The 27469-nt window shown below is 41.9% G+C and overlaps 2 protein-coding genes across 3 annotated transcripts; both read left to right on the top strand.

Moving 5' to 3' along the window:
- Window positions 1-239: 239 nt before the first annotated feature.
- Window positions 240-12822, top strand: sh3gl3b (SH3-domain GRB2-like 3b). The gene is made up of 13 exons (XM_063196229.1): window positions 240-368; window positions 2747-2815; window positions 5063-5135; window positions 5283-5426; window positions 6107-6240; window positions 7017-7175; window positions 7429-7532; window positions 7651-7790; window positions 8089-8121; window positions 8695-8757; window positions 10494-10556; window positions 11182-11241; window positions 11980-12822. Exons 1-13 carry the CDS (start codon window positions 324-326, stop codon window positions 12192-12194), a joined length of 1302 nt encoding a protein of 433 aa, XP_063052299.1. The 5' UTR covers window positions 240-323; the 3' UTR covers window positions 12195-12822.
- Window positions 12823-13563: 741 nt separating this feature from the next.
- nedd1 (NEDD1 gamma-tubulin ring complex targeting factor) lies at window positions 13564-26774 on the top strand. Of its 2 annotated transcripts, none has more exons than XM_063197580.1 (16): window positions 13564-13743; window positions 14521-14664; window positions 15101-15195; window positions 15283-15399; window positions 15595-15735; window positions 16403-16632; window positions 16846-17047; window positions 17331-17505; window positions 17836-17964; window positions 18235-18297; window positions 18441-18491; window positions 18783-18940; window positions 19236-19428; window positions 19742-19892; window positions 24928-24994; window positions 25828-26774. In XM_063197580.1, exons 2-16 carry the CDS (start codon window positions 14529-14531, stop codon window positions 25930-25932), a joined length of 2013 nt encoding a protein of 670 aa, XP_063053650.1. In that variant the 5' UTR covers window positions 13564-13743; window positions 14521-14528; the 3' UTR covers window positions 25933-26774. The 2 variants fall into 2 exon arrangements, with proteins under 2 accessions (XP_063053650.1, XP_063053649.1); XM_063197579.1 differs by having other exon boundaries at window positions 13564-13748.
- Window positions 26775-27469: the final 695 nt, after the last annotated feature.

The raw sequence follows: 27469 nt of genomic DNA, 5'->3' as shown, positions 1-27469 counted from the left end.
AAACATTTTGTTACACGATAATGACCAATTCTGGCAGACAATAACTAAAGAATAAACCCTCTTTAAATAGGCCTATCTGTAAGTAATAAGAGGCTGATTACTTTCTTTACTGGCAACCATGCGGCACACTCTGAATCTCGGTCTGGGAGCTGCTTGTCAGCGCATTGATACATTGCGATGAAGGAGGTGGAGTGCAAGATTCAATGTGTACATATAAATTACCGCGTCACCTGTCAAAACGCACGCCGACTGCATCACACATTTTCAGCATGAGCGCGAACCGTTGCACGTGATTATTGTTTTTATTGAAAGGAGCATTGACCATGTCAGTAGCTGGACTAAAGAAGCAATTTCATAAAGCAAGTCAGGTAAGCGGAGGGCATATCTGTGTTTGTGTGCTCTGGGCTGTGGTGCCGTGTGCCTATTGCTATCTCTACTGCAAGTAGCGCCGAGTTGTTTTGATCCATGGCGGGCATAATAATAGTATGTGCTTCGGAAGGATTTCTGTGATGATTGCGAGAACGCTACGTGTGTTTTGAGGATATCATCGCTGATGAGGGCTAACCTAGATTAGACTGCAGGCCCGTGGTGATGTACTTCAGTGCGCACTGTCACTATCGCGCGCTGCCCCGGTTGTCACTTCGGCCACGAGAAATAGTTTATTTATACGCTACAACTAGAGCGTATTTGTGTGATTTTCTTTGGTTTTGGGCATTGTACTTGGGCTGTGTATCCGCGTCATTAAAGGTTGAACGGATGTGAATTCAGAAAGCCTGAAGTTTGTCTATCTGCACCATCAACTGTACTAAGTTTGACGACGTAGTAAGGTGTGACCTTGTTTTGGCACCTTTGTCCATTTCCTCTCATCATAGTTTACCCCTTCTGTACAAGTATTTTAATTCACAGTCATATTGTTGCACTGTTTTAATGGCCTTTCACTTGCCATACATCACGTGCATGGTCTTCCTCGCGCCTGCCTTCACGTGGTTAAATAACAGGGAGAACTGTATATCATCTATAATATTGGCACAGTTTGTAGTTTGGTTTCTAGTACAATTACGCATCATCTTGTTCTTGTTCTGGCAAACTGTTGGGCTCAATTTGGCCTTGTATTGTAAAACAAATGCATTCTATAAAGTATGCCTTTCCCTCTTCATCCTTTGTATGTATGCTGAGTGTTGCTGACTCTTCACTCACCTTGTCTCCTCATGGCAGCATTGAATTACTGCAGAGGGTTGGAAATGCTGCCAGAAGGACAGCACAAGGTGTAGACACTTCCCCCATAAGGACTGGGGTCGTTGCCAGGAGATGGGCCAGTATATTGGCTTATGACTTCACTCAGAAATTCCCATATATTTGTAGAGGGAGGCTGTACTGTGCTTCCTCCTTCTACAAGAATCCACAGCAACACTCGGCGAGTACACCAAATACACTCTAGAAGATGCAAAACCAAATCTCTAAGTGCACTTTTTTTTAACTGTGTGCTGTGCACAGAAGTAAAGGTTAACACCTTCAACAAACATTAGGGGAAAAACATGCACTGATTTCCTTGTGTTGTTATGTAAGGAAGAGTTTGTGGATGTGGTGTAAAACTTTCAACAGCATTTCCACACTTTTGGAAAGCACTTCTCCATTCCAAGACCCTCTCCGTCTGGGAGCAATGGCATCTGTAATCCTCTTACATTGAAATCTTTGTACACTGAAGTAAATTCTTGACCTTAATAACGTTGCTGTTTTTTTATGTTAGAGCACTGCAAGTGAATGAAGTGCAACACTGTGCTCGTGGCCCACAAAGCAAGTTTGCCTCACAGCGTATAAACATCATGTCCTTGCCACAGTGTGTTTTGAGGCACACATTTTTGTTTTGGTCACAAGACTCGTGGGAAACATAGGATTGTATATTACACATTTATTCATGATTCAGGGAGCACATCTGCTAATAATACATGCATCCCAGCTTCACCTGCACCATAGAATGAATTCATTCTTGAAAAGCAGCTGAAAATAGACATATAATTGTGAGTGATTATGGTATTGTGAAAATACCACAAGCTTCGGGCAAGCATAAACTCAGGGCTCATGCATAAACACAACAGATTATAAGCCATTGTGTAAATCAAACAGTGCATCTCGCTAAGGGCACAACCAAGCTGAATTTGGTTGCTGAAATTGCTGCACTGTGTGTGCACATTTGTGTCACTAGGTCCAGAAATACCACCTGCCATTAGGTGAAATCCACATTAGCCAAAGGATTTGTGTGTGCTTTTTATTTTGGCCACTCAGTTCACCTGCCGTCATACAACCAAACACTCCTCTTCTGTCTAAACAGCCATCGCCACAAAGCCTTAAGAAACTGATCATAGTTGGTAATCTAATCAGATGGTGATTGTGCTGAAGTATGAAATTAATTAAACTAATTTTATCAGCACGTCTCCGGTGGTGTTATGCCCAGGGAGCTATTGCACTAATGAAAATCGGTGCATAGCACGGCATAGCAGCTCTGCAACTCTGTGTCACTTTTGATAACAGTGCATATCTGTTAAACTAATGGGGTGGATTTGTGTTTTACAAATTGACCCTAAGTCAGCACTTTCAAAAATTGAACCGTAAACATCAAGCTGTGATGGAATGTGTATGTTCTATATCGGTAGGCCTGCGTACAGCTGAGTGTGCCTATTAGATGTTCATCTGTGATCCTGAGACACTTTTTTTCTCCTCTTGTTCCTCTCTCTGTTCTCTTGTGCAGCTGCTTAATGAAAAGATTAATGGGGCAGAAGGCACAAAACTGGATGAGGAGTTCCTCAAAATGGAAAAGGTTTGAATGTCTGAAGTTATAATAATGCAAATGTGCTTTGGTGCACACCATTTAGCCTGTGGAGTACTTTGTGAATTGCAACTTCACTATGCCATTATGACACCATTTATTACCAACTTTCAACTTGGTTACGCCATTTTGTCAATAACAACAACCAATTTGTTACCGCGATTCTCCAATGCATAGAAAAGTTTACTTATTTCTTTGGGTTGGCCATTTGAATTTATGCATAGAAACTATAACATTACCTATGTAATGTGTGTACACAAGAATGTCATTTGAATCATTATATTCATGCATAACTTCAAAAATGCTCTTTCAACGTCATCAACTGTCATAAACTGCAGGCATTCTTTGTGAATGTGAGCATTTAGTAATAGTAACAGATAGAATAGTACCGTAAGCGGTAGTAAGACTAATAGATTGTAGTATGCTGCCACTTACTGTACTGTATACAGTGCCCTCCATTATTATTGGCACCCCTGGTTGAGATGTGTTTTTTAGCTTCCAATTATTATTATTATTTTCTAAATAATATGGGACCTTAATGGAAAAAAAGAGAAAAATCCAACCTTCAATACAAGTGCATTTATTCAGTGGGGAAAAAATCCCACATAAAGAAATAATTATTTGACATCAAATAATGTGTATCACAATTATTAGCACCCCTGTTGTTAATATTTTGTACAACCCCCTTTTGCCAACAAAACAGCACCTAATCTTCTCCTATAATGTTTCACAAGATGGGAAAAGACAGAAAGAGGGATCTTCAGCCATTCCTCTTTGCAGAATCTCTCTAAATCATCCAGAGACCTGGGTCCTCTCCTCTGTACTCTCCTCTTCAGCTCACCCCACAGGTTCTCAATGGGGTTGAGGTCTGGGGACTGAGATGGCCATGGAGGAGCTTGATTTTGTGTCTGGTGAACCATTTCTGTGTAGATTTGGCCATATGTTTAGGGTCATTGTCTTGCTGAAAGACCCAGTGACGACCCATCTTCAGCTTTCGGGCAGAGGGCAACAGATTTTGATTTAAAATGTCCTGGTATTTCAAAGCATTCATGATGCCATGCACCCTAACAAGGTTCCCAGGGCCTTTGGAAGCGAAACAGCCCCACAGCATCACTGACCCACCCCCATACTTCACAGTGGGTATGAGGTGCTTTTCAGCATGCGCATCTTTCGTGGCACGCCAGACCCACTTAGAGTGTTTGTTGCCAAAAAGCTCAATCTTGGTCTCATCTGACCACAGCACACGGTCCCAGTTGAAGCCCCAATACCGCTTGGCGAACTCCAGACATTTGCGTTTATGATTGTGGGTGAGGAAAGGTTTTCTCCGTGCATGCCTCCCAAACAGCTTGTTGGCGTGTAGACAGCGCCTGATGGTTGATTTGGAGACTTTGTGACCCCAGGATGCTACCATTTGTTGAAATTCTGTAACAGTGAGCTTTGGAGATCTTTTGATTTCTCTTACCATCCTCCTCACTGTGCGTGGTGGCAAAATAAACTTGGGTCCTAGTCCAGGCTTGTTTACCACTGTTCCAGTTGTTTTGAACTTCTTAATTATTCCTCTCACAGTGGATATGGGCAGCTGCAGTTGAGTGGCAATATTCTTGTAGCCTCTGCCTGACCTGTGAAGGTCGACGCACATCTGCCTCACTTGTATGCTGTGTTCCTTTGTCTTTCCCGTGTTTAAGAGTGGATAAGAGAAATGGCCTCGGTGTCACGTCATATTTATACCCCAGGGAAACAGGAAGTCATGAATTACTAATTAAATGTTCCTACATACTCTGGTAAACTTTGTAAACTACTGTAGAAATGACAGAAATGCTTCAATTATATTTATTTCCTGGGAATTGTTAAGGGTGCCAATAATTGTGGAACAGGTGATTTAATGAAATATAATTATTTTTTAGTCAGGGATTTTTTTTATTTTCCTACAATTCATTTGAGTTGAAGGCTACATTTTCCTAAAATTTTCAGTGTGACAGTATTCTTCTGCAATAAACACTGAATTTATTTTAAGACTTTTAACACATCTCAACCAGGGGTGCCAATAATTATGGAGGGCACTGTATATGCAAGTGTCTTTTTGATCACTTTTTGCTGCAAATAGCTCACTACAATGCAAAGTAAATCAATCAGAATTAATCAACCCTGTTACTTATCGAACACATCAGCAAAATCTGATTTAGCAGATCTTAAAGGTTGTCTCCCGTGTAATTTAGTTGTGTATTTGCTTGTTTCCAGAAAATTGATGTAACTCATAAACTGGTTCTTGAACTTGTGCCCAAAACCACAGAATACCTCCAGCCAAACCCAGGTTGGTTTGTGTGTGTGTGTGTTTCTTTCAGTGTCTCATATTTAATCAATACGAGGCGCTTGGCGCTTCTATCCAATATCCACGACTTTTGGCTGTGACTCAGCTCATCGTGCTCTCTTACACAACATCACCCTATTTCATTTCCAGCGTGTCGAGCCAAGCTGGGTGTGCTCAATACCGTCTCACGAATCCGTGGGCAGGTGAAGACCGTAGGCTACCCCCAAACCGAGGGGGTGCTGGGAGATTGCATGCTGCGCTATGGCAAAGAGCTCGGGCCTGACTCTTCGTTTGGTACGTTTTTCCTGAGAAAAAAATCTTATAAATCACTCTCTGTGTAATTTCACTTTTATTTTGGAGGGATATTATCATCTCTAAGCCCACGGGTAAGACCTGGCTGACCTGTGCTGCATTTTAATATCACTGTGGCATATCCTTTGTAGGTACGGGTGTTGGTAATCAGTGTTGGGCTGCGGTGTGTGCAGAACACTGATAATTTTATGAAAATAGCCTGAATGATTTGACTAGGGATTCATGCTGTGTGGTATTACAGGATAGAAAGGGTTTCGTTTTTGGCTGTTCTTTTATAGCTCGTAATGTAAATCTAATACCTTAGCTTAAAACATTATAATAACAAACGCAAGTCCAATATCAATCACAGGTTAATAGGTGTCTGTTTTTGCACCACATCTCTAGTATATTATGAGCCACACAATGTGTGTGTGTGTGTCTGTCTGTGCACACACCAGTGGTGTCTGTAATGACATCTACTAATCTATAATCATGGAGACTCCTGATCTGTGTTAGACGTAGGCAGACTAAACTAGCCTAGAGACTGCTGTTACTGAATGGGTATTGTGCCGTGGAGGTGGCAGCGGCTGTATTGTATTGTGTTGTGTTGTGTTGTGTTGTGTTGTGTTGTGTTGTGTGATTGGTATTCTGTGTGTGTTCGCACTTCTTGACACTGCTGGCAGGCTGTGCGTTGGCAGACATCGGCGAGGCGTTGAGACAGATGGCTGAGGCCCGGAACGTGCTTGATGTCCAGGTGAAGCATCGCTTCATAGACCCCCTACAGGCACTACAGGAGAAAGACCTCAAGGAAATCATGGTGAGAAGCATTACAGCACTTGAAGTTCAAGAGGGTGATTTTTTTTCTCTCGAATGTGTCATCTTCTCTATTCAGTTTCCATCCATGTGTACCACAAAGTACCAAAGTAAACACAGAAAACTCTGTTATCTCCCACATAATCATACATTATACTAACCTACTAGTGTTGTGGAGACATATAGACCTGTAGTAGTATTGTTATTATAACATTGTGAAGCAATTGCTTTTCTGTTTTGTTTTGTTCTGTTTCTCTTATATTATTATTTGACACTATAAAGATATAGTTTCATGAGTTTTATTTTCTTGTCAATATTTTTGACATCATTATCCGACAGATTGCCATGATGGTATTATGGCATTGAGTAGAAACATATTAAAGCAGTGGTTCTCAAACTTTTCCCATCATTCCCCCCTTCGGTGGGTCTGGATGCTTCCGAGCTTCCGAGTACTCGCGCAGACTGATTTCACGATCGCTGCGCTGTGCAGAATCAAAGGAAAGGTGTCTGGTGAGATAAAACAAAGAGAGACTGCAGTGGAATGCAGATGTGTGTTCATTTCCTATATGAGAATTAATATAATGTTGATAATTATGCATATGATGCTTAAAACATATTGCCTTATTGGCGAGACAGGAAATCATTTTCTTGGGGGAAAACGTCCCCCCTGTGATGCCTCCGCGCCCCCCCCAGGGGGGCTTAAGCCCCACTTTGAGAAACACTTTAATAATTAAAGTGTCATGTGTTTTATTTTGTTTTCAATGTGATTTATTGCTGTAGTACCACTTGAAGAAGATGGAGGGTCGACGGTTAGACTTCGACTACAAGAAGAGACGCAAGGGGAGAGTAAACAGCCAGGAGCTCAGATTAGCCTTGGAGAAGTTTGAGGAGTCCAGAGACCTGGCGGAGAGAAGCATGTTCAATGTCCTCGAGAATGATGTGAGTGAAATATGATGATTGATGGCTGTCCGTTGTGTGTGAAAGAATTACGTTTTTTCACACCTATTTCTTCCTCAGGTTTTATAGGTGGAATAATATTTTTATAGTATACTCTGTTGTGAAAATGTGTGCTTTGTTGAAGAGTGTTTGTACAAAAGAACCAGTAATATATGTTGGAAACTTATTTTTTGTGTGTGTTTTATTCACTTTGCAATTATACTCATGTTATTGCACTACCATTGTATACCTGTAGGTAGAGCAAGTGAATCATCTATCTGCTTTAGTGGAAGCTGCACTGGACTATCACAGGCAGTCACGACTGATCTTAGAAAATCTGAATGGTGTTCTCCAAAATCGGTGAGGAAATTTACTTTCTGTTAATATCGTTATGTTCTATACTGAATAGGCAAAATGTTCTATCTATGTCTGCAGTTCTCCATTTGACCAATATTATTTCTCCCACTGGTTATCACAGAATAATCACTGCATCCAATCAGCCTAGGAAAGAGTACACCCCAAAAACGGTCTTGCGTGGAGGACGCCATGCTGAATGCAACGGATTTGCCAGCACTCCTACTCTGCGCGTATCTGACAGACCTCCGCTACAGCCCTCAGGTTTGGCACTGGTTATACCGGCAGCCACAGCACAATATAAATAAGCATAGGCCGACATGAAGCAGTGATTGAACATGCTATAAGCATTAGCCTTTTTTCTTGCAATGTTGTAATGAACTATGACCTTATAAACTAAGATGCTAAATGCATGGCACACAGACCATACCAAACAAACTATTCTTCAACATGGTTTTCACATCTAAATGCCATGGATGACACTAATACCAGAAAAGTTATGTAAAAAGTTATAATAAACTAATTATGCTATTATAAATTAATGTGATTTCATGTATTGCAGATGTTGTAATGAATGGCGGTGTGAATAATAAAAGTAAGTACGGTAATTACCTTAACTTTGTGAATAGGGAGCATGATAAAATGATAAAATGAAGTTATTTAACTCAAGGGATTAATTTCCATGAAGTGTATTAATCATATTAATAGAGTTCAGATACTGCATTTGGAAAGTTGATGAGATGACCTACGTACGTTCCTGCTGTCATGTCTGAATGAGGCCCTGTGTTTAACACTCAGTGAGTGCGTTGCAATATGCGACCTTGCCTCCTCCACTTGCCTCCTCCACTTGCTTCTCGTCATGATGACATCACTGACAACAGCATTATATTTCAATATCTTGCAAAAGCTCAATTGTAGAGTCTTTTTCTCATTTGGAATTAGGATGGTGAATGAAAAACAGTCCCTCAAAAGTTGTTGTGGCTAGGCTGACAGCTGGGAAACTTTATCGTTTTCTCCACGGAGGAGGGGCCAGGAGGCGGGACGAGGAGACAAGCGCAAGTGGAGGAGTCAAGGTCGCATATTAAAACGCACTCAGTGCCTCAGGGCATGCCACAAAAAGGCATCTTGGTTTTTCAAGCTTTTAAGTTATCCATTTTGTATTCAACAGCACACCCTACTGTTAATCCTCTCACTACGCAACCCAGCAGACCAGAAAGTCCTCTCAACACAAGTGAGTCCCCCTCTTTCCTATCCCCATAAAACAAATCATATCAGAATGTATTAGTGATGTAGTGTATCTGAAACTAGACCCTACCCTTATGAAAATGGACCACGGCAAATGATGGTTTTCATGGTTTCTTTGAGCATGGTTCATGACTATGGTGACTATGGTTCAATCATGGTGTGACTATGGTTTAACTATACCATTACAAAAATGAACCATGGTTTTACTGTGAAAACTAACTATGGTTTTACCACGGTTTATAGTTATTCATTAAATTACACGTAGCTTATGCTTTTTTATCTTAAGCGCGTGTTGGTGACAGTCCTTGGAGCAATGTGGGGTTAGGTGCCTTGCGCAAGGGCACTTCAGCCATGGATTGAGGTGTAGGGAGAGGTAAGGGCAACTCAGTGATCTTCAGTCCAACTCCCTAACCATTACATTTGCATGCATTACATGCATGGTTGGGAATGCACTGCTAAACCATCTCATGTATGCTGATGATTTAGCCATCTTCTCTCCCAGCAGTACTGGTCTTCAAGAAATGCTACATGTATGTTCAAATTATGGTTTGACTTATGATGTTAAGTACAACTGCAAGAAAAGTGTGGTGCTCTTATGTAAAAGCAAGGGGGACAAGGACCTCACTTTTCCTTCTTTTTATTTGGCGGGGCAGGTTTTACCTGTAAGTGACAAAACAAAATATTTGGGACATATAATTACTGACCAAATGAGTGATGACGATGACATCTACAGGCAGCGCCGCATGTTATATGCACAAGCTAACATGCTGGTAAGGAAGTTTCACTGGTGCACTGATAGTGTGAAAATTAGCCTGTTCAAGGCATACTGCACCCCTCTGTATACTGCCCCCTTGTGGACTAAGTATAAAAAGGGTAGCTTACAGAAACTCCAGGTTGCATATAATGATGGTCTGCGCATACTGCTTAAGAAGCCCAGGTGGAGCAGTGCTAGTGAATTGTTTTGTGGTCTAGGGGTCAACACATTTCATGCATTGTTGAGGAACTTGATGTATAAATTTATTTGTAGACTGGATGGCTCATGTAATCAAATTATTATGCTGCTGTCAAATCCGGCGCTTAGTGCAGTGCGATACCAGTCATACATGTGGAAACACTGGTACAAGTGTCTTTTATAAGTGTGTTTTGTATGTTTTTTTTTATGTTCTGTATTGTGTTGTTGTTGTTGATAATGGACCTTGAGTCTGGAATAAAGCTGATGATGATGATGATTTTTTTAGGTAACCACGAAACCCACAATTAACCATGTTTTTTGAGCATGGTTTGTGACTATGGTAAGTCACAAACCATGCTCGAAACACCATGCAATTCATGATTAACCATGACCCATGGTTAGTTTTTGTGGTAAATGGTTGATGGTAGATGGTTAAACCATAGTCAGGAACCACGGTTTTCATGGTTACCCCCCAAAAAAACATGGATAAGCCATAGTAATACTATGGTTGGTTCAGAGTACTTAGAGTAACAATGACATACCATGGTAAAACCATGGTTACTACAGAAAAGCCATGGTCGATTTTCACATTAAATAATGTAATTGCAAATTACAATGTCTTACATACCATGTATGAAAAAAAAGACTTGGTGGTGTAACCAGAAACATTGCATGTACATGATGAGTTGCCACTTGCTGAAGAGACTTGTGTAGCTATTGGATAGATGGATTGTAATTTTTCAATCAACCTGTCGCCTTTTTGTTTTCAGTTTATTCTACAGTGGACCAGTTCACATCCTCACCTCAGAGACCAGACAGCCCTCCCAATCGCAGTACGTCAAATCCTTTGAAATGTTTTTTGTGGGCTGTTTTTTTGTGGGGATTGTTGGGTACTAGAAAAGTTCTGTGAAATCGTTTCAGATTGTGGATGAATGAACTAAACATGAAACATAACATTCTCAGATAGAAACAACACACTGTATTCATGGGGTTACCTTTGTCATTTGTAGGCTAATTAAAAACGGCCACTTAGAAATGGTGGCATTTTGTTTTGTTGCATCAATTCCAAAAGTATTTAATCTTACACATACTATGATCAGGGCCGGATTAAGATGGCCCGGGGCCCCTAGGCTACAGGTTGCAGTGGGGCCCCCCAGAAGGCAAATTTCGTGAACAATGTACGTTGGCAGTGTCATAATTACGAGCTAGAAGTTCAGGATAACATGTCTGCAAACTGTTCTCAACATGGTGGATCAATTTTTCAATATTGCATCTTGTCCCAATTCTGCAGTTTTTCACTTTTGTCCCCCTGGCAGGTGGGGGCCCCTAGGCTGCAGCCGTATCTAGCCTGTGCATTAATCCGGCCCTGACTATGATGTGTTTTTAATTAAATTTTAATTTGTTTAAAATGTATTGCATTTTTTCAGACGTTAATTTCATACCATTGTCTTTCCACAGTTTACTCTACAGTTGACCAGTTCACATTCATATCCAGTCCTGCGAGTCCTCCAAGCATTAGTGAGTAAACCCTCATCAGCTATTTCTTCTCTACACTCTCTACAACATGCAAATGCACAATTGACATCAATGGACTCAGCAGGGGATCTAAGGGGATGTTTATACATACCCGGGTATTTTGATAAACAAATATTTTTCTTCTCTACGCTTACCAAAATATTTTCGTTCACATCATGGGCAAATACGCAAAAGTATGCTGCTGAGAGCTGTCATGAATACGTTAAGCCTGTGCGCCGTAAGGAGAATGCCATTCAAGTCTCCGTTTATCACTGTTAATATACAAACGCAAACCAGAGTTTTTAGAAAAATCTCCACTTTTGTCTGAGTTTTTTTGAAGCTTCTTAGAGGAAAAACCTCTGTTTGTTTGTAAACGAAAGGCACACACTAAGGGAAAGGTCTACGTTAATAAAAATACTCTGGTATGTTCAACCAGCCCCTAAACCTGCCTCCTGGTCCTCGTGTCCCATGTTTCCTGCTACCACATCTCATCTTCTCTCATCCCTCATGGCCCATTCAAAAATGACCCTCTCTCATTCCTGTACTTACTATTTTCACTAGTGTCTTAACCCTCAAAACTCTTTCATCTTGCAATTCAAGGGCTTACTGTTTAGATACGAAAATTTGATGGGCTCAGTGGGTGATACATTTACTAAAGTAGGCTGTGTTGTTAATAGTGAAAATGTCTTGATATTGTCACATATTGATGTGGTCTTAACTGTCTCTTTTTCGATATCCAAGCCGAATCGGAATCTATTTTGGACCAGCCTTGCTGCCGCGCCCTCTACAACTTCCAGCCGGAGAACGAGGGTGAGCTGGGCTTCAAGGAGGGCGACCTCATCATCCTCACCAACCAGATCGACGAGAACTGGTACGAGGGCATGATCAGCGGAGACTCCGGCTTCTTTCCCATAAATTACGTCAATGTGCTGGTGCCGCTGCCCCCAGTGACATAGGAGTGAAGGCCAGGCCAGGCCAGGCCAGGCCAGGCCAGGCCAGGCCAGGCCAGGCCAGGCAACAGACTAGCACCACCAACCACAACCACCACCACTGCAGCTGCAGCTGCTGGACATACAGATCCTATGGGCCTAGCCACTCCCTCACATCACTGCTCACCGTGGTCCGAGAGTGTCACTTTTAGACATGGCATACACCAATGTGTGTGTATGTGTGTGTCTACATAGACATAAAGACACACAGTACACGTACTGTACATGTGCTACAAGTGTGTCTCTGTGTGTTCAAAGCTGCTGTATTACACACACAGGTTATGACTTTACCCACATCTTTTCAGCCTCAAGACACAGACAGAGGAGTCTCTCTAATCGTGTGTAGATGTCCACTCATGTAAAATCTGCTTTTGTGCTCAGATTGTTGGGTTTGTTTACTTTAGGACGAAACACAATGTTTTTCTTCTCTACTCAGCTTTGTATTGTTCACATTAATGAAACATGATTGTAATGTAGACTGATTGAAATGTTATTTTAAGATGTGACTTGATGTTAGCACTTTGAGCACTCGACGGATCTTTTGAGCCGAGTTTTATTATGCAATGTGAATTAAAGTGAGCCATTGTATGTACAATTTCTCGATTTAGGCCTATAAGGTATGTTGAGAAAGAAATCTGCTGTATATGAAATATTGTTCAGGTTTATTGTTAAGGATTGCTACGTAAAAGAGAATCAAGTTAGCAGAACCGCACTAGAAGACTGCTGTAGGTCACAGGCTGCAGTTCAAGGCGAAACTTTAAATAAAAATGTGGTGCCAAATGTGTTAAATGTGAATGACACCTAGATTAAATATGGTTTATTATTTATTGATATACACCCAAGTAGCCTAGCTTTAAGGGACATCAATCCAGATGCCATTCTCTGTAATGCACTTCTGAAGCACTGCAATTGTTTAGTTTTAATTAGAAGCTATTTATTTACAAACAAATAGGTTTTCATGTATTGTCACAGTGTGTCTTAAGTAATTATTGCTCTAATGCAATTTCATCGTTTGCAAGGTGCCAGCACCACACTGACAGGTGTCAGGTTGCACACACAGTAGGCCTATGCACACACTCAGCCACCCTTTATGAACTGACTTTTGACTGTCTTCACTCGATTTTATGTTCTTTAAATGGTAAATAAACACCAAAAATGTTGATGAATAAAGAATGTTTAAAGGTTGACAATGTTTGAAATGTATTTGGTATAAGATTTAGAATGAGCGCATTAATGTGTTGTAATCACCACAGTGTAACTTGCAGCAGTTGATGAGACGTAATGCAAGAACGCCGCATGGTTTGGTCTCTGAAGGACACCGTAGTTACTTATCGGTTGCTGGTTTCAGGCGCCCAAAACTCTAAATGTAACTGTGTCTAAAGTAGAGCAAGATCATTAATCGGTAAATACCTATTTCTGACTAAAGAAGTCAGCGTCTGACCGTCACCAACGTATGCATTTCAATACACAACTGCCCGCAACAGTGGTGAAATACGGGGATATTTTCCTCTTTCCGGTGAGGTAAGTGGCCAAGATGAAGTTTTGCTGCCTAAGTTTGTGTTTACGTAGAGTTAGCACCTTGGCTAACAAGCTAGGAGATGTTCCCTGGCTAACAAGGTTCAAGCAGAGTGATGGAAAGTTTAGGAAGAGCGTAAATAACCACGTTAGATAATGGCCAATGATGGTCTTTTAATCTGTATTACTTCATCTGGAGTAAATGGCCAACAATCCTTCCATATCCTCACTAATTCAATGCGTGACTGCGCCAGAAAGAAATAGGACGACTGAAAAGTTAATGTCAGCTAGCAGACACGTTAACACAAGCCAATATTGACGAGTTTGAATATTATTGCTGCGTTATAATGCAAATAAAGTAATTATCTTGCATAAAAGTGGAGTGTTTCAAACTATATGCATTGGCCAATGTTCGCAGTGTCTTGAGAGACCTGTCATGTTTATTTCCGTTTGGAGACTGCTCTGTGATCATGGGTCTGTTTGTTTACCTCGGTTGTCCTGTGCTTCCCCGGTGTAAATATGGAACATGAGCAATGATGTGTTCATTGTAAGTAGCAAAGTCACTGGGCATATCTTAAACCTGTGAATGTTTTGCGCTTCTGATGTATGCGGTTTTTGCACATTGCGATTACGGCGTAGATAGTGCATGATAAGTGTCGGCTCTTGGCAGCCGAGGAGCTCGTATGAATGCAGGCCTTTCTGTCGCAGCTCGGGGGGAGTGAGGAGGTGGGGGTGGGGGATGCATCCCTGACAGCTGGTCTCCTGTCTCCCAAAACAGTGGTTGCCATGGAAGAGGTCCTGCGGCTCGTGTCGGGGGGCGACTGCATCAAGATATGGGACGCGGGCTCCATGAAGATGCTGGACCAGTTCAGTCCGCACAGCAGCACGCACCCTGTGTCCCAAGTTTGCTGGTCCAGTAACAGTATCCTAGATTCACCCTTTCATTATCCATGTTCTGAAATGTAATCCCCCCTAAAACCTTCATCTAAGAGTTAGTAGTCACTTGGTATGCACTATTCCCCTCATGATCCCCCTTTTCCCCCAAGCCCTAACCCAGGTGTTGTCTTTCAGTTACTTACCTATGGAAGTGGTTATGTCTAGTAGAAGTGAATTGCATCAATGTTGTGGAATTAATACAAGATCTGTTACATTTGCGTTTAGAATACCAATAATACTTATATTCATTTGCCCATACTCAATACAAACCATGAGTTTTACATGGTAAGTGTTTGGTACCGTATCATACATAGTGTAAGAGCCAAATCATTAAAATGTAAAAGTTAAATACATGTGCAGATCATGAGGGATACAAAGCCTTGTGCATGGCAGGCTGTGTATTTTACCTTAACTGTGCTCAGATCAGTTCCTCGTCAGTGCCAGCAGTGGAGGAGACAAGTTAGTGGTCTCCAGCCTCAAGTCCTCCCCCATCCCAGTTATCGAGCTTGCTGAAGGGGTAAGTCTAGCACACATTGTGCATTAACTGTTACATTTACTATTTGCTGTCTCCTGAAAACTCACCATATTGTATTGGTGTTCTCAGAAAAAGCAAACTCGTGTCTGCATCAACAATACATCTCAGTACGTTGTGAGTGGGGGTCTGGATGGCATCGTCAACGTTTGGGACTTGAAGACAAAGAAAGTTCACCGAAGCCTTAAGGTAAGGTTAAATCCTCAGCACCTGCTTACCTGACTCTTTCAGTTTTTGCCTGAAAAAACAAGACGGGAGAAGTAGATTTGTGTGTGAGTGGTGTGGTACTTGAAGGTATTGTCACAATTATGATAAATAACTGTTGAGGTACACAACACAAGTTGATTGAATTTTTGATAATCCTATATTTCTGTTTTTGTCCAGGATCACAAACAGGAAGTTACCTGTGTGTCCTACAATGCCAGTGATAGCTGCTTTGTGTCTGGCTCTGTCAGTGGCGAGCTCATTTTGCACAATGTCTCCAAGAATCTCTCAAGCAAGCCGTTTGGCCATGGGGCCAGTCAGGTGAGCCCTTGGGAAAGTTGTCTTTGCTAAACCTGGCTAAGTTAACCTACTGGAAGTGGTAAACCTGCTAATACGTAGGTAGACCACTGGTGTCATTTATTTTAGATCATGAGGACTACAGGCTCTTCTATTAGATGATTTACCACTACCTCCAGGTTAATTTATCCTGGTTTACTACTTGGCCAGGTTTTTTGGAATTCTACCCAGGTACTGGTATGAGACGATTACAGGTGTTGGTGGTTGCATTTTTTAAATCACAGAAATGGTTAATTGTCTCTGCAAATGAAGTATCCATGTGCCTATAGGCGCTGCTAGTGTAGGTTTTTGGTCCCCCCTGATGGGGAAAAAACATGTTGGGTCTTATCACGAGCAAATCAGTCCTTTGTAACTGTTTTCATGCCGTCCAGAACGGTGCAGTGTCGGATCCCGACCAGTTGAACTGGGGATCAAAGTGCGAACCGATGTGAGCCAACTTATCAGTTCCCAGTAACTTTGATTTTCAGGGTAAAGTCAGTCATTTTGAGATTGGGTGTGTGAACCTTCAGCAAGCTTCTGTCGTCTTGAAAACACTATGTGGGCCACTGAGAAGTTTGATCCACTGAATTGTCCAGATATGCCATCACTGTGTTGTTCTGACCTGTGTGTAACTGTCCTTGTTGTGCGGCAGCCGGTGCGAGACCTGCGCTACTCGGTGGTGAAGCGCTCCATGCTGGGCACCATCTCTGACGTGGGCTCCGTGGCGCTGTGGGACTCCACCACCCAGAAGGAGATGCACACCTTCGAGGCCGCCCACAAGGGCCCCGCCTCGTCACTGGCCTTCTCGCCCGCCAACGACCTCCTCTTTGTCTCTGTGGGACTCGACAAGAAGATCATCTGCTATGACACCAGCAGTAAGATGTAAGGCTTTACAGTGGTCTCCCCCACCCGTGTAAGGTATAGGCTGACTGAGGGTGATTTCACTGCACCCTGACATGTCAACGTGTCGGTATAGACTGACACGAATGGTAATTTCCCTGCATAATATGAACTGACAATCAATGTCACTGCACAGTGTAGGTTGACAAACGAGCCATTTTGTCATGACTATGTGTCTGTTCTTTTCTTTAACAGTGTGGTGCGCAACGTAAAATCGGACTCACCGCTCACAGCCATCGAGTTCTTCCCAGACGGCACGAGTTTGGTAGTAGGCTCAACCCAAGGCCAATTACACCTGTACGACCTCCGCAACCTCAGTGTTCTGGTGAAGACTATTCCGGCACACAAGACCTCGGTCACCTGTCTACGCTTTCAGTGCTCTCAGAGCAGACACAAGGTAGAGTACACATCAGGACCCCTGGCCAGACTGGCATTGAGAGTTGGATGAATTCCTGTCACCAAATTTTATATTCTCTGGTTGATGACATTTGACATTTGTAATAATTTCAGATGTGTTCAAGAAATGTAAATTATTATTATCATTATTATTAAGATTATTATGATAATACGTTGTCAGTATTGGGGAAGTCTTTTTTTAACTCAGAAATGATCATATAAATTTAGATTATGAAATGTGTCTTAGCACTTCTTCTAAGGGCTTTTTGTGTTTTATTGAACAGTCAAGTAAAGTGGCATCAGGCAAGGCTGCGGTGTCCCAATCAAAGAGGACCACAGGGAAACCCAGTACTCCACATGCTGCCACCTCCAGCTCGGCGCCCAGTCCCCAGCCTATGCCCCAGCCCACCCCAGAGCCCTACCCAGCAGACAGGCCAGATGGACAGGCCCATGGCACAGGTCAGCACAGGGTACTGTCTGTGGTGGTGTGGTTTAGGCTGACTCACTGTGTACTCACTCTGGCATGCACTCTGACACACATGGTCTCTCACTCTGCAACACACATGTATTCTCACTCACTTACTCGCCTGCACACACACACATACACACACACACACACATTTTTCAAAAACCGGCATGCCCAAACAAAATTGAATTGTACCATACCCAATTGTAAATACAACAAGAAGCTAGTGGGTGTGTTTTGTATTTGTAGTAAGGTGCATCCCTTACCACAAACTAATCTCTGTACGTGTGTGTGTGCGTGTGTGTGTGTGTGTGTGTGTGTAGGGTTTGGCCTGGATGGCTTCTCGCGTGACCCTGACGGTCAGCCTGGTGCGGACCCGCTGCCAGGCATGGACAAGATGCAGGTCCGAGCAGGACGGACCAGTCTGGACATTTTCTCCCCGGTCAGAGATGGTGAGAAGAACTAGAGACTTTTCACCTGTTTCTCTGCTCTCATTGAAGATACTACCATCACAATGAACAGAAACGTGTATCGTGTAACGTATAGCCTTTAAATTGAGGGTTACGGGTAGGAAGGAAGTGGAGTGTAGCCTCCATTCACCAGGGGAACTGTTCTAGTACTTATTTACAGTCATTTGGTCTAGACAAAGAGGTCTCTAGGAAAAAGATGGTGCATAACAAGGTAACTGTAAAAATTAAAACTGAATTTTTCTCTAACTATAGCTCCAAAAACAGAGATGCGCATAGGACGCAACAGTTTGGACATCTTTTCTCCTGTTGCTGATGGTAAGGCCTGACTGAATCATGTCTGTTCCTAGTTTATTATCATTGTACCATATTATAGGGGTAATTTTTCACCCTTGTATACTGTATTTGTACATTATTTTTTTACTGTCATATTCACAAAGGTTTTAAATTTGACTTTTCAGATCAGAGAGTCCTTGGTCTGGCCCCAGATTCTGCTGGAAAGAGAGGGAGTGGTGAGTGGCACTGATGCTTATAAAATTGTTTCAGTACCTTTTTTTCTGGAATCTAGGACAGGTACACTAAGTTAATGAGGACTTAGATTTGAATCTTGAATTGATTTGAAGTTTGAATAGATTTGCAGATCGCTGTCTTTATATAGCATATAGCAATAACGTTGAATACAAATCATACAATAATGACACACAACACAAAAGTGTTGCTGGTCAGTTGCAGTTGAATGTATGGGTTGATGCCTCTGAATAAGTAACCTGCCATTTCTATGCGTTCCTCTCCTTGCTGTCCAGATTTTGATTTGGCGCCTCCGTTCGCCGGCGGGTCGGGACAGCGGAAGACCCCTCTGGGCACCACGAGCAGCCGTTGCTATAGTCCCCTCTCTGCATTCCAGACGCCACCACCCATCAAGGAGGAGGAGGCCACGTCAGACTCGCAAGAAGGCAAATCGGTCGGTCGATCAAAGATAATCACCTGAGCATCACCAGATCACACAGCTCTCTCCTGCAGATAGAGTATTAGATGTAGCACACGTAGCTTACAAAAGAGAAAATAACAAACACTGTATATATGTGTGTAACACACCTATCCATTGTAGGCCTGCAAAACTATTTTCTCATTTGAGATTCAAGATTCTTTTTTAATGGTCCCGAAGGAAATTTGTCTTGGATTACAATAATTAACTTGACTTGGCTTATACTTGGATATTTTTTGTCTTACCCATCTTCTCCGACATTCCCTGTCAGCCTGAGAAGAATGGGTGTTCAGGCTCGGAGGCTGATGCCCTCACTACGCCCCCAGCACTGCAGAACCTGCGCATGCAATCGTCCATCCCCGCCTATCTCACTCCTGACATCACCCAGAGACGACCCAACGACATCCCAGCCCATCTCACCTACAACTCCCCACTAAACGGCACACGGCCTGCACTTGCAGCAGGTGAGAAGGGTTTTTTGTGTGTATGGTCTGCACATGTGAATCTGTTGACACTGAGGGGAACTGTGATTTTTTTTTTGAAAAACCACTTGTACTTTTTTACGCTGCCTTTTTCTAATCGTTGACACGACAAAGGAAGGCTAGAGAAAAGAGAATATCCCATAATCTCATTGTGTTCATCTTAATTTTAAGACCTCAACAGTAACACGATTGAACCAAATTGAATCATGTGCTGGCTATTGATTTAAGATATTGATTAAAAACTATGCTAAGAAGTCTGTAAAGCGGAACAGTAAATGTATTCAATATTTGGCAGTGGCACCAGGCATGTCTGATGCAGTGGCCACGTCCCTGTCAGAGCGGCTCGTGGAGACCATGGCTGCAGAGGGGACGTCAGGAGCTCCTTTCAGCAACCAGCAGATCGTCTTCATACGCAACATGATTCAGGAGATGCTGGAGGACCTCAGGTTGGCTACTACCACATCTGCAATAAAACTCTTAAGCTGCTTTTATTGTCCCTATATCCATCATTCTTCACATAATCACTTTTCTATAGGACACAGCATTCACTACATTTTAGGGGTGCATGATGTAAAAAATGTTGCCCGATATCCGATATTAACCGATACCGATGTTATATATATATATATATATTGTAAGATAACATTTAATACAGACTGACAATGATGCAAACTGAATTTTGAATGTCCTCTTTTATTTTCAAAACACGTTTTAAACCCCTCTGATAAAATTAGATTAAAAAAATAGAGACAAACTAGAAGACAAACAATGAAAGTCACTGTCAAGTCCAATCTTGTGTTAAAAAACATATCAGAACCAATAAGATTCAAAACCTTTACATGTATAAAAAAAATATATCGGCCCAGTTTTACCCATCGAACGGATGTCCGATGTGTTGAGAAATGTCAAACATCGGCCGATACATCGTGCATCCCCTACTACATTTTATTTTTAACTACAATGCGTGAGATAGCGCATCATGTGTAAGAAGTTAAAAATAAAAAGGCATTCATGTGCAGGGCTCTAAATTGGCACCAGCAAACCGGCCAAATGCTGGTGAAATTTCAGTTTGGCTGGTAGAAAAGTCAAACCCATTAGTATATATAAACTTTATTACAGGCTCAGGGCCCAATAGGCAGACACACAACATATACATATAGTCGGGGAGGAACGGTAGCCTACCATGCACCCCCCCCACAACAAAACGCCATATGACTTTTTTTGATCTTCAAGATGTCCTGAATAAGAATTTGAGTGGTAACAGTAATATAACTCACTCCCACTATACTTTTTCACATCATATTGTATATGACCCCAGAATGCTCAATGCATTCTAGTAGTACACTGCCAAGACCTGTAGAGCCATGATTCAGTTGGTTATCATAGCTTATGATATACCATATGAAAGCTTGGAGTCTGTAGTATACATATATTATACTGTATTTGGTGTACCTTTTTGCATAGCAACGGTTGCTAGGCAAAGCATCTTCCTTAGCAACCAGCATCAGTGATACAGTTCCTCTGCGATTACATTGTGTTATGATGTCTGGATTTAGACCACTTTTCCAAGGTTCCACATGACTTGTTTGAACCTCCAAGATGTCCTTAATAAGAATTTGAGTGGTAACAGTAATATAACTCATTCCTACTATACTTTTGTACATCATATTGTACATGACCCCAGTATGCATACGTTTTAGTTCTATGTAGTAGTAAACTGCCAAGGCCTCTACAGCCATTTTGCAGTTGGTTATCATAGCTTGTTATACCATATGAAAGGTTGGAGTGTGTAGTTTATGAATATTACCATATTTGTAGTGTACCTATGACATTTGGGAAGATATACTTGGTTTAGTGATATGATGTCTGAGATCTCAGATTTTTGTTTCGATTCTTTAAATGACTCCCTTCTACAATGTTAGTCAATTATGATATCTTAGAATATTATAGTTTTTTGATTATTTAAAGTGTTTTGAGAATTGATTAGAGCATCATAATTGGGAATGGGATTTATCCGCCCTGCAATACTGCTTTGAAATAACTGGGGATATTTTTAAACAATTTGCCACCAACAACAACCAAATAGACATTAAGAAGTATAAAGATACAGTCACTGCCTACATCAACAAGTGCATAGACGACGTCACAGACACAAAAACAATAATCACTCGAGCCAAGCAGAAGCCACGGCTGACAGGGGACGTCCACAGGCTGCTGCGGGCAAGAGACAAAGCCTTCAGAGCTGGGGATGAAGCGAGCCTGAAAACAGCTAGGGCCAAGTTGTCACAAGGCATTAGAAAGGGAAAACAAGAATACACACAAGCAAAGATGCATGGAGCCTATGGAAGGACATCCAAGCTATCACTGATTACAAGCCATCACCTCGGAGCAGCAAAAACAACACATCCCTGCTGAACAACCTCAACAGCTTTTTCACACGCTTTTAGGAACAAAACAAGACCCACCCACAGAATACCTGTGTCTACCTGTTGATAGCGTGAAGAGGGCTCTCAGGATCAACCCGCACAAAGCAACAGGCCCAGAAAACATCCCAGGATGGTTGCTGAAAGACTCTTCTGAGGAACTAAAGCATGTCTCCACTGACATCTTCAACGCCTCACTACAAAAAGCCATTGTCCCCTCCTGCTTCAAAGCCACCTCCATCATATCGGTACACAGTAAATTCTGCAGTGCTCATTTAACACTTAGAGAGTTCATTTGAGTCCATTTGGACTTAAATGAACTCTGTAAGTGTTGAATTAACACCACAACATTTACTGTGTACCAAAGAAGTCATCTCCTTCCTGCTTCAACGATTACCGTCCCGTAGCACTGACACCCATCATCATGAAGTGCTTCGAACAGCTGGTCATGGCACACATCAAATCCGTCCTCCCCCCCACCCTGGACCCTTTTTAGTTCGCATACAGACCCCGGGGGTCCACGGAGGACGCCATCAGCTCAGCTCCACACCCATCCCTCTCACCTGGACAAAAAAGACCCATATGTGAGAATTCTGTTCATTGACTTCAGCTCAGCATTCAATACCATCATACCCCAATAGCTGAGATGCACCTCCCTCTGCAACTGGCTGCTAAACTTCCTGTGCCAGAGACCACAAGCAGTGCGTGTTGGCAACAACACCTCGGACACCGTCACGCTGAGCACAGGAGCTCCACAAGGGTGTGTGATAAGCCCTCTGCTCTTCACCCTGCTCACACACGACTGTAAAATATCCCGCAGCACCAAGATGACACAACCCTGAGGTGTCTCATCACCAACGGCGCATCACACTACAGGACAGGTGGCCCCCTAGTCAAGTGGTGCAGCGGCAACAACCTCCTACTGAATGTCAGCAAGACAAAGAAGATTGTTGTCAACTTCCAGAAAGGTCACCACCACCAACTCCTGCCACTGACCATCGATGGTGCTGCTATGGAGAGGGTGAGCAGCACAAAATTCCTTGGAGTGCACATCAGTGAGGACCTCTCCTGGACCACCAACACTGCATCACTGCCCAAGAAATCCCAGCAATGCCTCTACTTCCTGCGCAAACTGAGGCATGCCAGTGCCCCACCAGCCAGCATGACCACCTTCTACAGAGGAACCATTCAGAGCATCATCACCAGCTGTATCACTGTAAAATCCACTGTGATGGTAGCAGTGAGAGTGAAATTGAAAGTGATTGGTCAAGCACAAACAGTGACAGTAGCAGTAAATGAACTTTCCACGTTGGACTATACCTTTCCCCAAATGTTCAATAAACTTTATTTATGATTCAACTGGTTTCCTTCTATTGGGGTCTTGTGGTCTTGTGCACTTGTGTACTAAATCAGCAGAACAACTAGATCCACCATCAGAGGAAACTGTACCCTCCCAAGCCGGGTAACAGCATTTGCACAATCTGCTTTTTCCTTCAGAGCAACAAAACAATGGAATGCCCTTCCCTCCCACCTAAAAAGCATTACAAACTTTTATTCATTCTCACGTGAAGTGAAGAAATGGCTTTCATGTAACCAGTCTTGTGACCACTAATAGTTTTGCACATGCCTGTTCTGACACTTTGCACATTGTAGTCTTTTTTGCATATGACATGTTTTTATTGTGTGTGCGTGTGTGTGGGTGTGTGTGTGGGTGTGTGTGTGTGGCAGGGGTTGTATGCCTGAGTGGCTGCTCCCATTTTACTGGATTGTATGTTTGTTTGTTTATTTTTACCTGCCCAGGGACTGCAGATGGAAATTAGCTATTTGCTATAATCTGGTGCAGGTCATCTTTTTACTATGTAACTAATGTACTTTGCACATGGTCCCTGATTAAATAAACCAATAAACTAAACTAACTAAACTAAACCAACTTGCACGGACTGTGACAAGTGACACAGACAGCACAGATTGCAACATTGGCAATATTTCCAGTAGTTAGTGCTTACAAACATCACATAAGGGTTTGGACATTTCCAAATTGTTAATATATTTCCTTTTAAGGTCTTTATATATGTAAGAATTAGTCATTTTAAGAATCGAGAAAAAAAACAGAGCTCTCGGACATCATACCACTAAACCAAATGTTATAGGTACACCAAAAATATGTCAATATTCATAAACTACACACTCCAAGGTTTCATATTGTATATAACAAACTATGATACCCAACTGCAAAATGGCTGTACAGTTTACTACTACATAGAACTAAAACGTATAGAGCATGCTGGGGTCATGTACAATATGATGTACAAGAGTATAGTAGGAATGAGTTAAAGTACTGTAACCACTCGAATTCTTATTAAGGACATCTTGGAGGTTCAAACAAGTCATGTGGAACCTTGGAAAAGTGGTCTAGATCCAGACATCATAGCACAATGTAATTGCAGAGGAACTGTATCACTGATGCTGGTTGCTAAGGAAGATGCTTTGCCTAGCAACTGTTGCTATGCAAAATGTACACCAAATACAGTATAATATATGTATACTACAGACTCCAAGCTTTCATATGGTATATCATAAGCTATTATAACCAACTGCATCATGGTTCTAGAGGCCTTGGCAGTGTACCACTACATAGGACTAGAATGCATGGGGTCATATACAATATGATGTGAAAAATCATAGTGGGAGTGAGTTATATGACTGTTACCACTCAAATTCTTATTCAGGACATCTTGAAGATTAAAAAAAGTCATGTGGCGTTTTGTTGTGGGGGGGGTGCATGGTAGGCTACCGTTCCTCCCCGTCTAATAGAAATAGAATGTGCAGGACCATTAGTCAGTATTTGGTTGCTAGTAAGATACATCTTCTAGCCATTTTAGAATGGTGATGGAGATCATGTTAATTTCGACCCCTGTTCATATGTCTCCATAGTTTTATCAAAGTTGAATGTGCCTCATAACCTGGGGGTGTACCTTCAGTGTTCATGTGTTATGCACTGTCCTGTTCATGTGTTATGCACTGTCCTGTTCATGTGTTATGCACTGTCCTTCTGCAGGGACTCCTGTCACAGGGATATAGTGAACCTTCAGGTGGAAATGGTCCGGCAGTTTTACATCCAGATGGTATGTTGTCAACGCCATTCAGCCACCTCAGGGACATACACAGGCACTCAATCACATTTCCGTTATTAAGTCAAACGGACAGTAATGTTTCATTACTGCAGCCGAAGAAGCTTGTATTGTACTATAAGCACAGAGTCCCTGTGCGCAGCCAGTGTCCAGGTCAGGGTTCCCACTGGTGCTTGAATTCCTTGAAAATGCTTGCATTTCAATCAAGTGTTTTCAAGGTTGTGAAAATGCTTCAATTTTTGGTGAAGAGCTTGAAAATGCTTGAAATTTGTGTCAAGTCAAACTCGGTAAGCCAAATAATAGAAATAAATTGTTCAGGTACATCAAAAGTCTGAGAGAGTGAGATGCCAGATGGGATTTGCCATTCGACACCCCAAAATTGATTAGAATGCAGGAAATTGCATCTTAAAAACACAACATTTTCTGGGGGAGGACCCCCATACCCCCTTCCCGCGACCTATTAAAGGTGCTGGAAAACTAAGATTTTGGTGCTTGAAGGTGCTTGAAAAGTGCTTGAATTGTTCATGAAAAAGGTGTGGGAACCCTGCCAGGTGCTGGCAATGTGCAGTCCAAGTAATCACACACAGAGGTCTGGTGAGAACCAGGCTAGGGTAAATCACCACACACCGGTCTTCTCTGCTAAACTTTCATCAAAGAAGACCAGTATGCAGTGATTAACCCCTCTTTTCTGAAGCTTGGATTGTAATTCTATAAACCAAAGTTTCTTTTAGTATCCACTATAAAACCCCACATTTCTTCCAGTTGAGTTTAGTGGCCTTAAAGTCCAGACTGTGTGCAGTGCTTATATTGTCTTTCTCGCATTTCAGAATGAGTTCCATGAGGTGGTGCAGAAGTACTCAGTGAACAACACACTGGTGGAAGAGATTGAGAAGCTGAGGGAGGAGAATAAACGGCTTAGAGCCAACTACTGATGAACTAAACATCCCTCAGGGTTGTGGATGAGCCCTCACTGCGATCTCAGCACAGTGCCATTCTTGAGGATCTTCACTCAGACAGATGGAACGGACACTCGCCAGAACAGAGAATGATGAGACGTCAGCCACATGCCCTCCATCTGCAGCGCTTTGTAATCAAAACATTATTTGTGGGGTGAAGAAAAGGGGAATATTTGTACACTTGGTTTATAAGTGATAATTAGATTACACAGTTTTTTGCCATTTTCATATCTTTTAAATAAAACTAATTCCGCCATCATTTTGCCACACTACAAACATGTAAGGCTTTTTATAGTTTGGGCACATAAAATGAACTGTCTGCCTTTTAAGTGCATCAATGTTATGACGAGTGAGCTCTTGTCAGTTGCATTGCTGTTAACGGATCACATGTTGCACTGTATGAAGGAGCCAACATGTGCATTAATCATGTCCTAAAGATGATCTGAGTGGTTTAGAAGTTTCCTTAAAATAAACCACGTCAGAGTGCTGAGATGTCTACCCCAAGACCTGCTTTATGCAAAGCAGAAATGTATCATAACTTATCACTTGTGTCTTTTCTAAAGTAATAAAATGTGTATGAGAGTTTACCTTTTGAAATCTGAAATTTTGAAGAAAAAAAACTCAGCCTGAGCAGTGACAGACATGCGTGCTATGAAGTCCATCCACATTGGATTATTGCCTTCATGGACATTTTCATGACGTGACACCTTTTTTAGAAAGAAAGAAAGAAAAAAAACGAATTTTGCCTTGAACTGAAAGATGCGAACTGAAAGCTGTTGTTGGTTATTTTCCAAATAAATTGTTATTCATATATTTCACATTGTTATCGATTTGTTTTGTAATTGTGTCACAAGTTTACTTTCATGCAGCTACTGAGATATTGCTGTACCATGGAGGGAGCTATTGTCTACTATTAGGCCTATTTATTATTTCAGGTAACAAAGTAGTCAGGGTTTTACTAATTAAGTGTCAATACAAAGCTCAGTTGTGAGTTTATATTGACAGTGAAAGAAGCAGGAAATGTGAATGGAGTGGACACACTATATGGGCAAAATATTCACATATTTTCATTATGACCATCAGAAGGATGGCATATCACCAAAATGCTCAACTTAATCTGTATAGGCCTACAAAACTCAACTGAAGGTCTCCTTATTCCTTTCTTACATTCATTCATGTATAACAAGTAGGCCTAATACATGTGAAGTAATTAGCAAACATGATTTTTTTTATTTCACACATCACACCATAGCTGTCATCATGTATCATACATTATGGTGTGCACTGCAGGTCAGGATACTATACGGTGCTCTGGCCACAACCTACTAGCTCAATATTTTTCGAAGTCGGGGACCCCTGGGGGGCTGCGGCAGGTTGGCAGGAGAAGTATAGCAAAATAAAATAAATATTTAAATTCATTAAATAACTAATGTGCACAAAAATAAACCAACAACAAGCTTACCAATATTCCTATTAGTTAAGAACTGCATTATTATACAGTCAGTAATATATA

This window comes from Engraulis encrasicolus, chromosome 4, assembly GCF_034702125.1.
Source record: "Engraulis encrasicolus isolate BLACKSEA-1 chromosome 4, IST_EnEncr_1.0, whole genome shotgun sequence".
Lineage (NCBI taxonomy): Eukaryota > Metazoa > Chordata > Actinopteri > Clupeiformes > Engraulidae > Engraulis > Engraulis encrasicolus.
The sequence above is the reverse complement of the archived record's forward strand: the minus strand, read 5'-3'. Positions and strand labels throughout refer to the sequence as shown.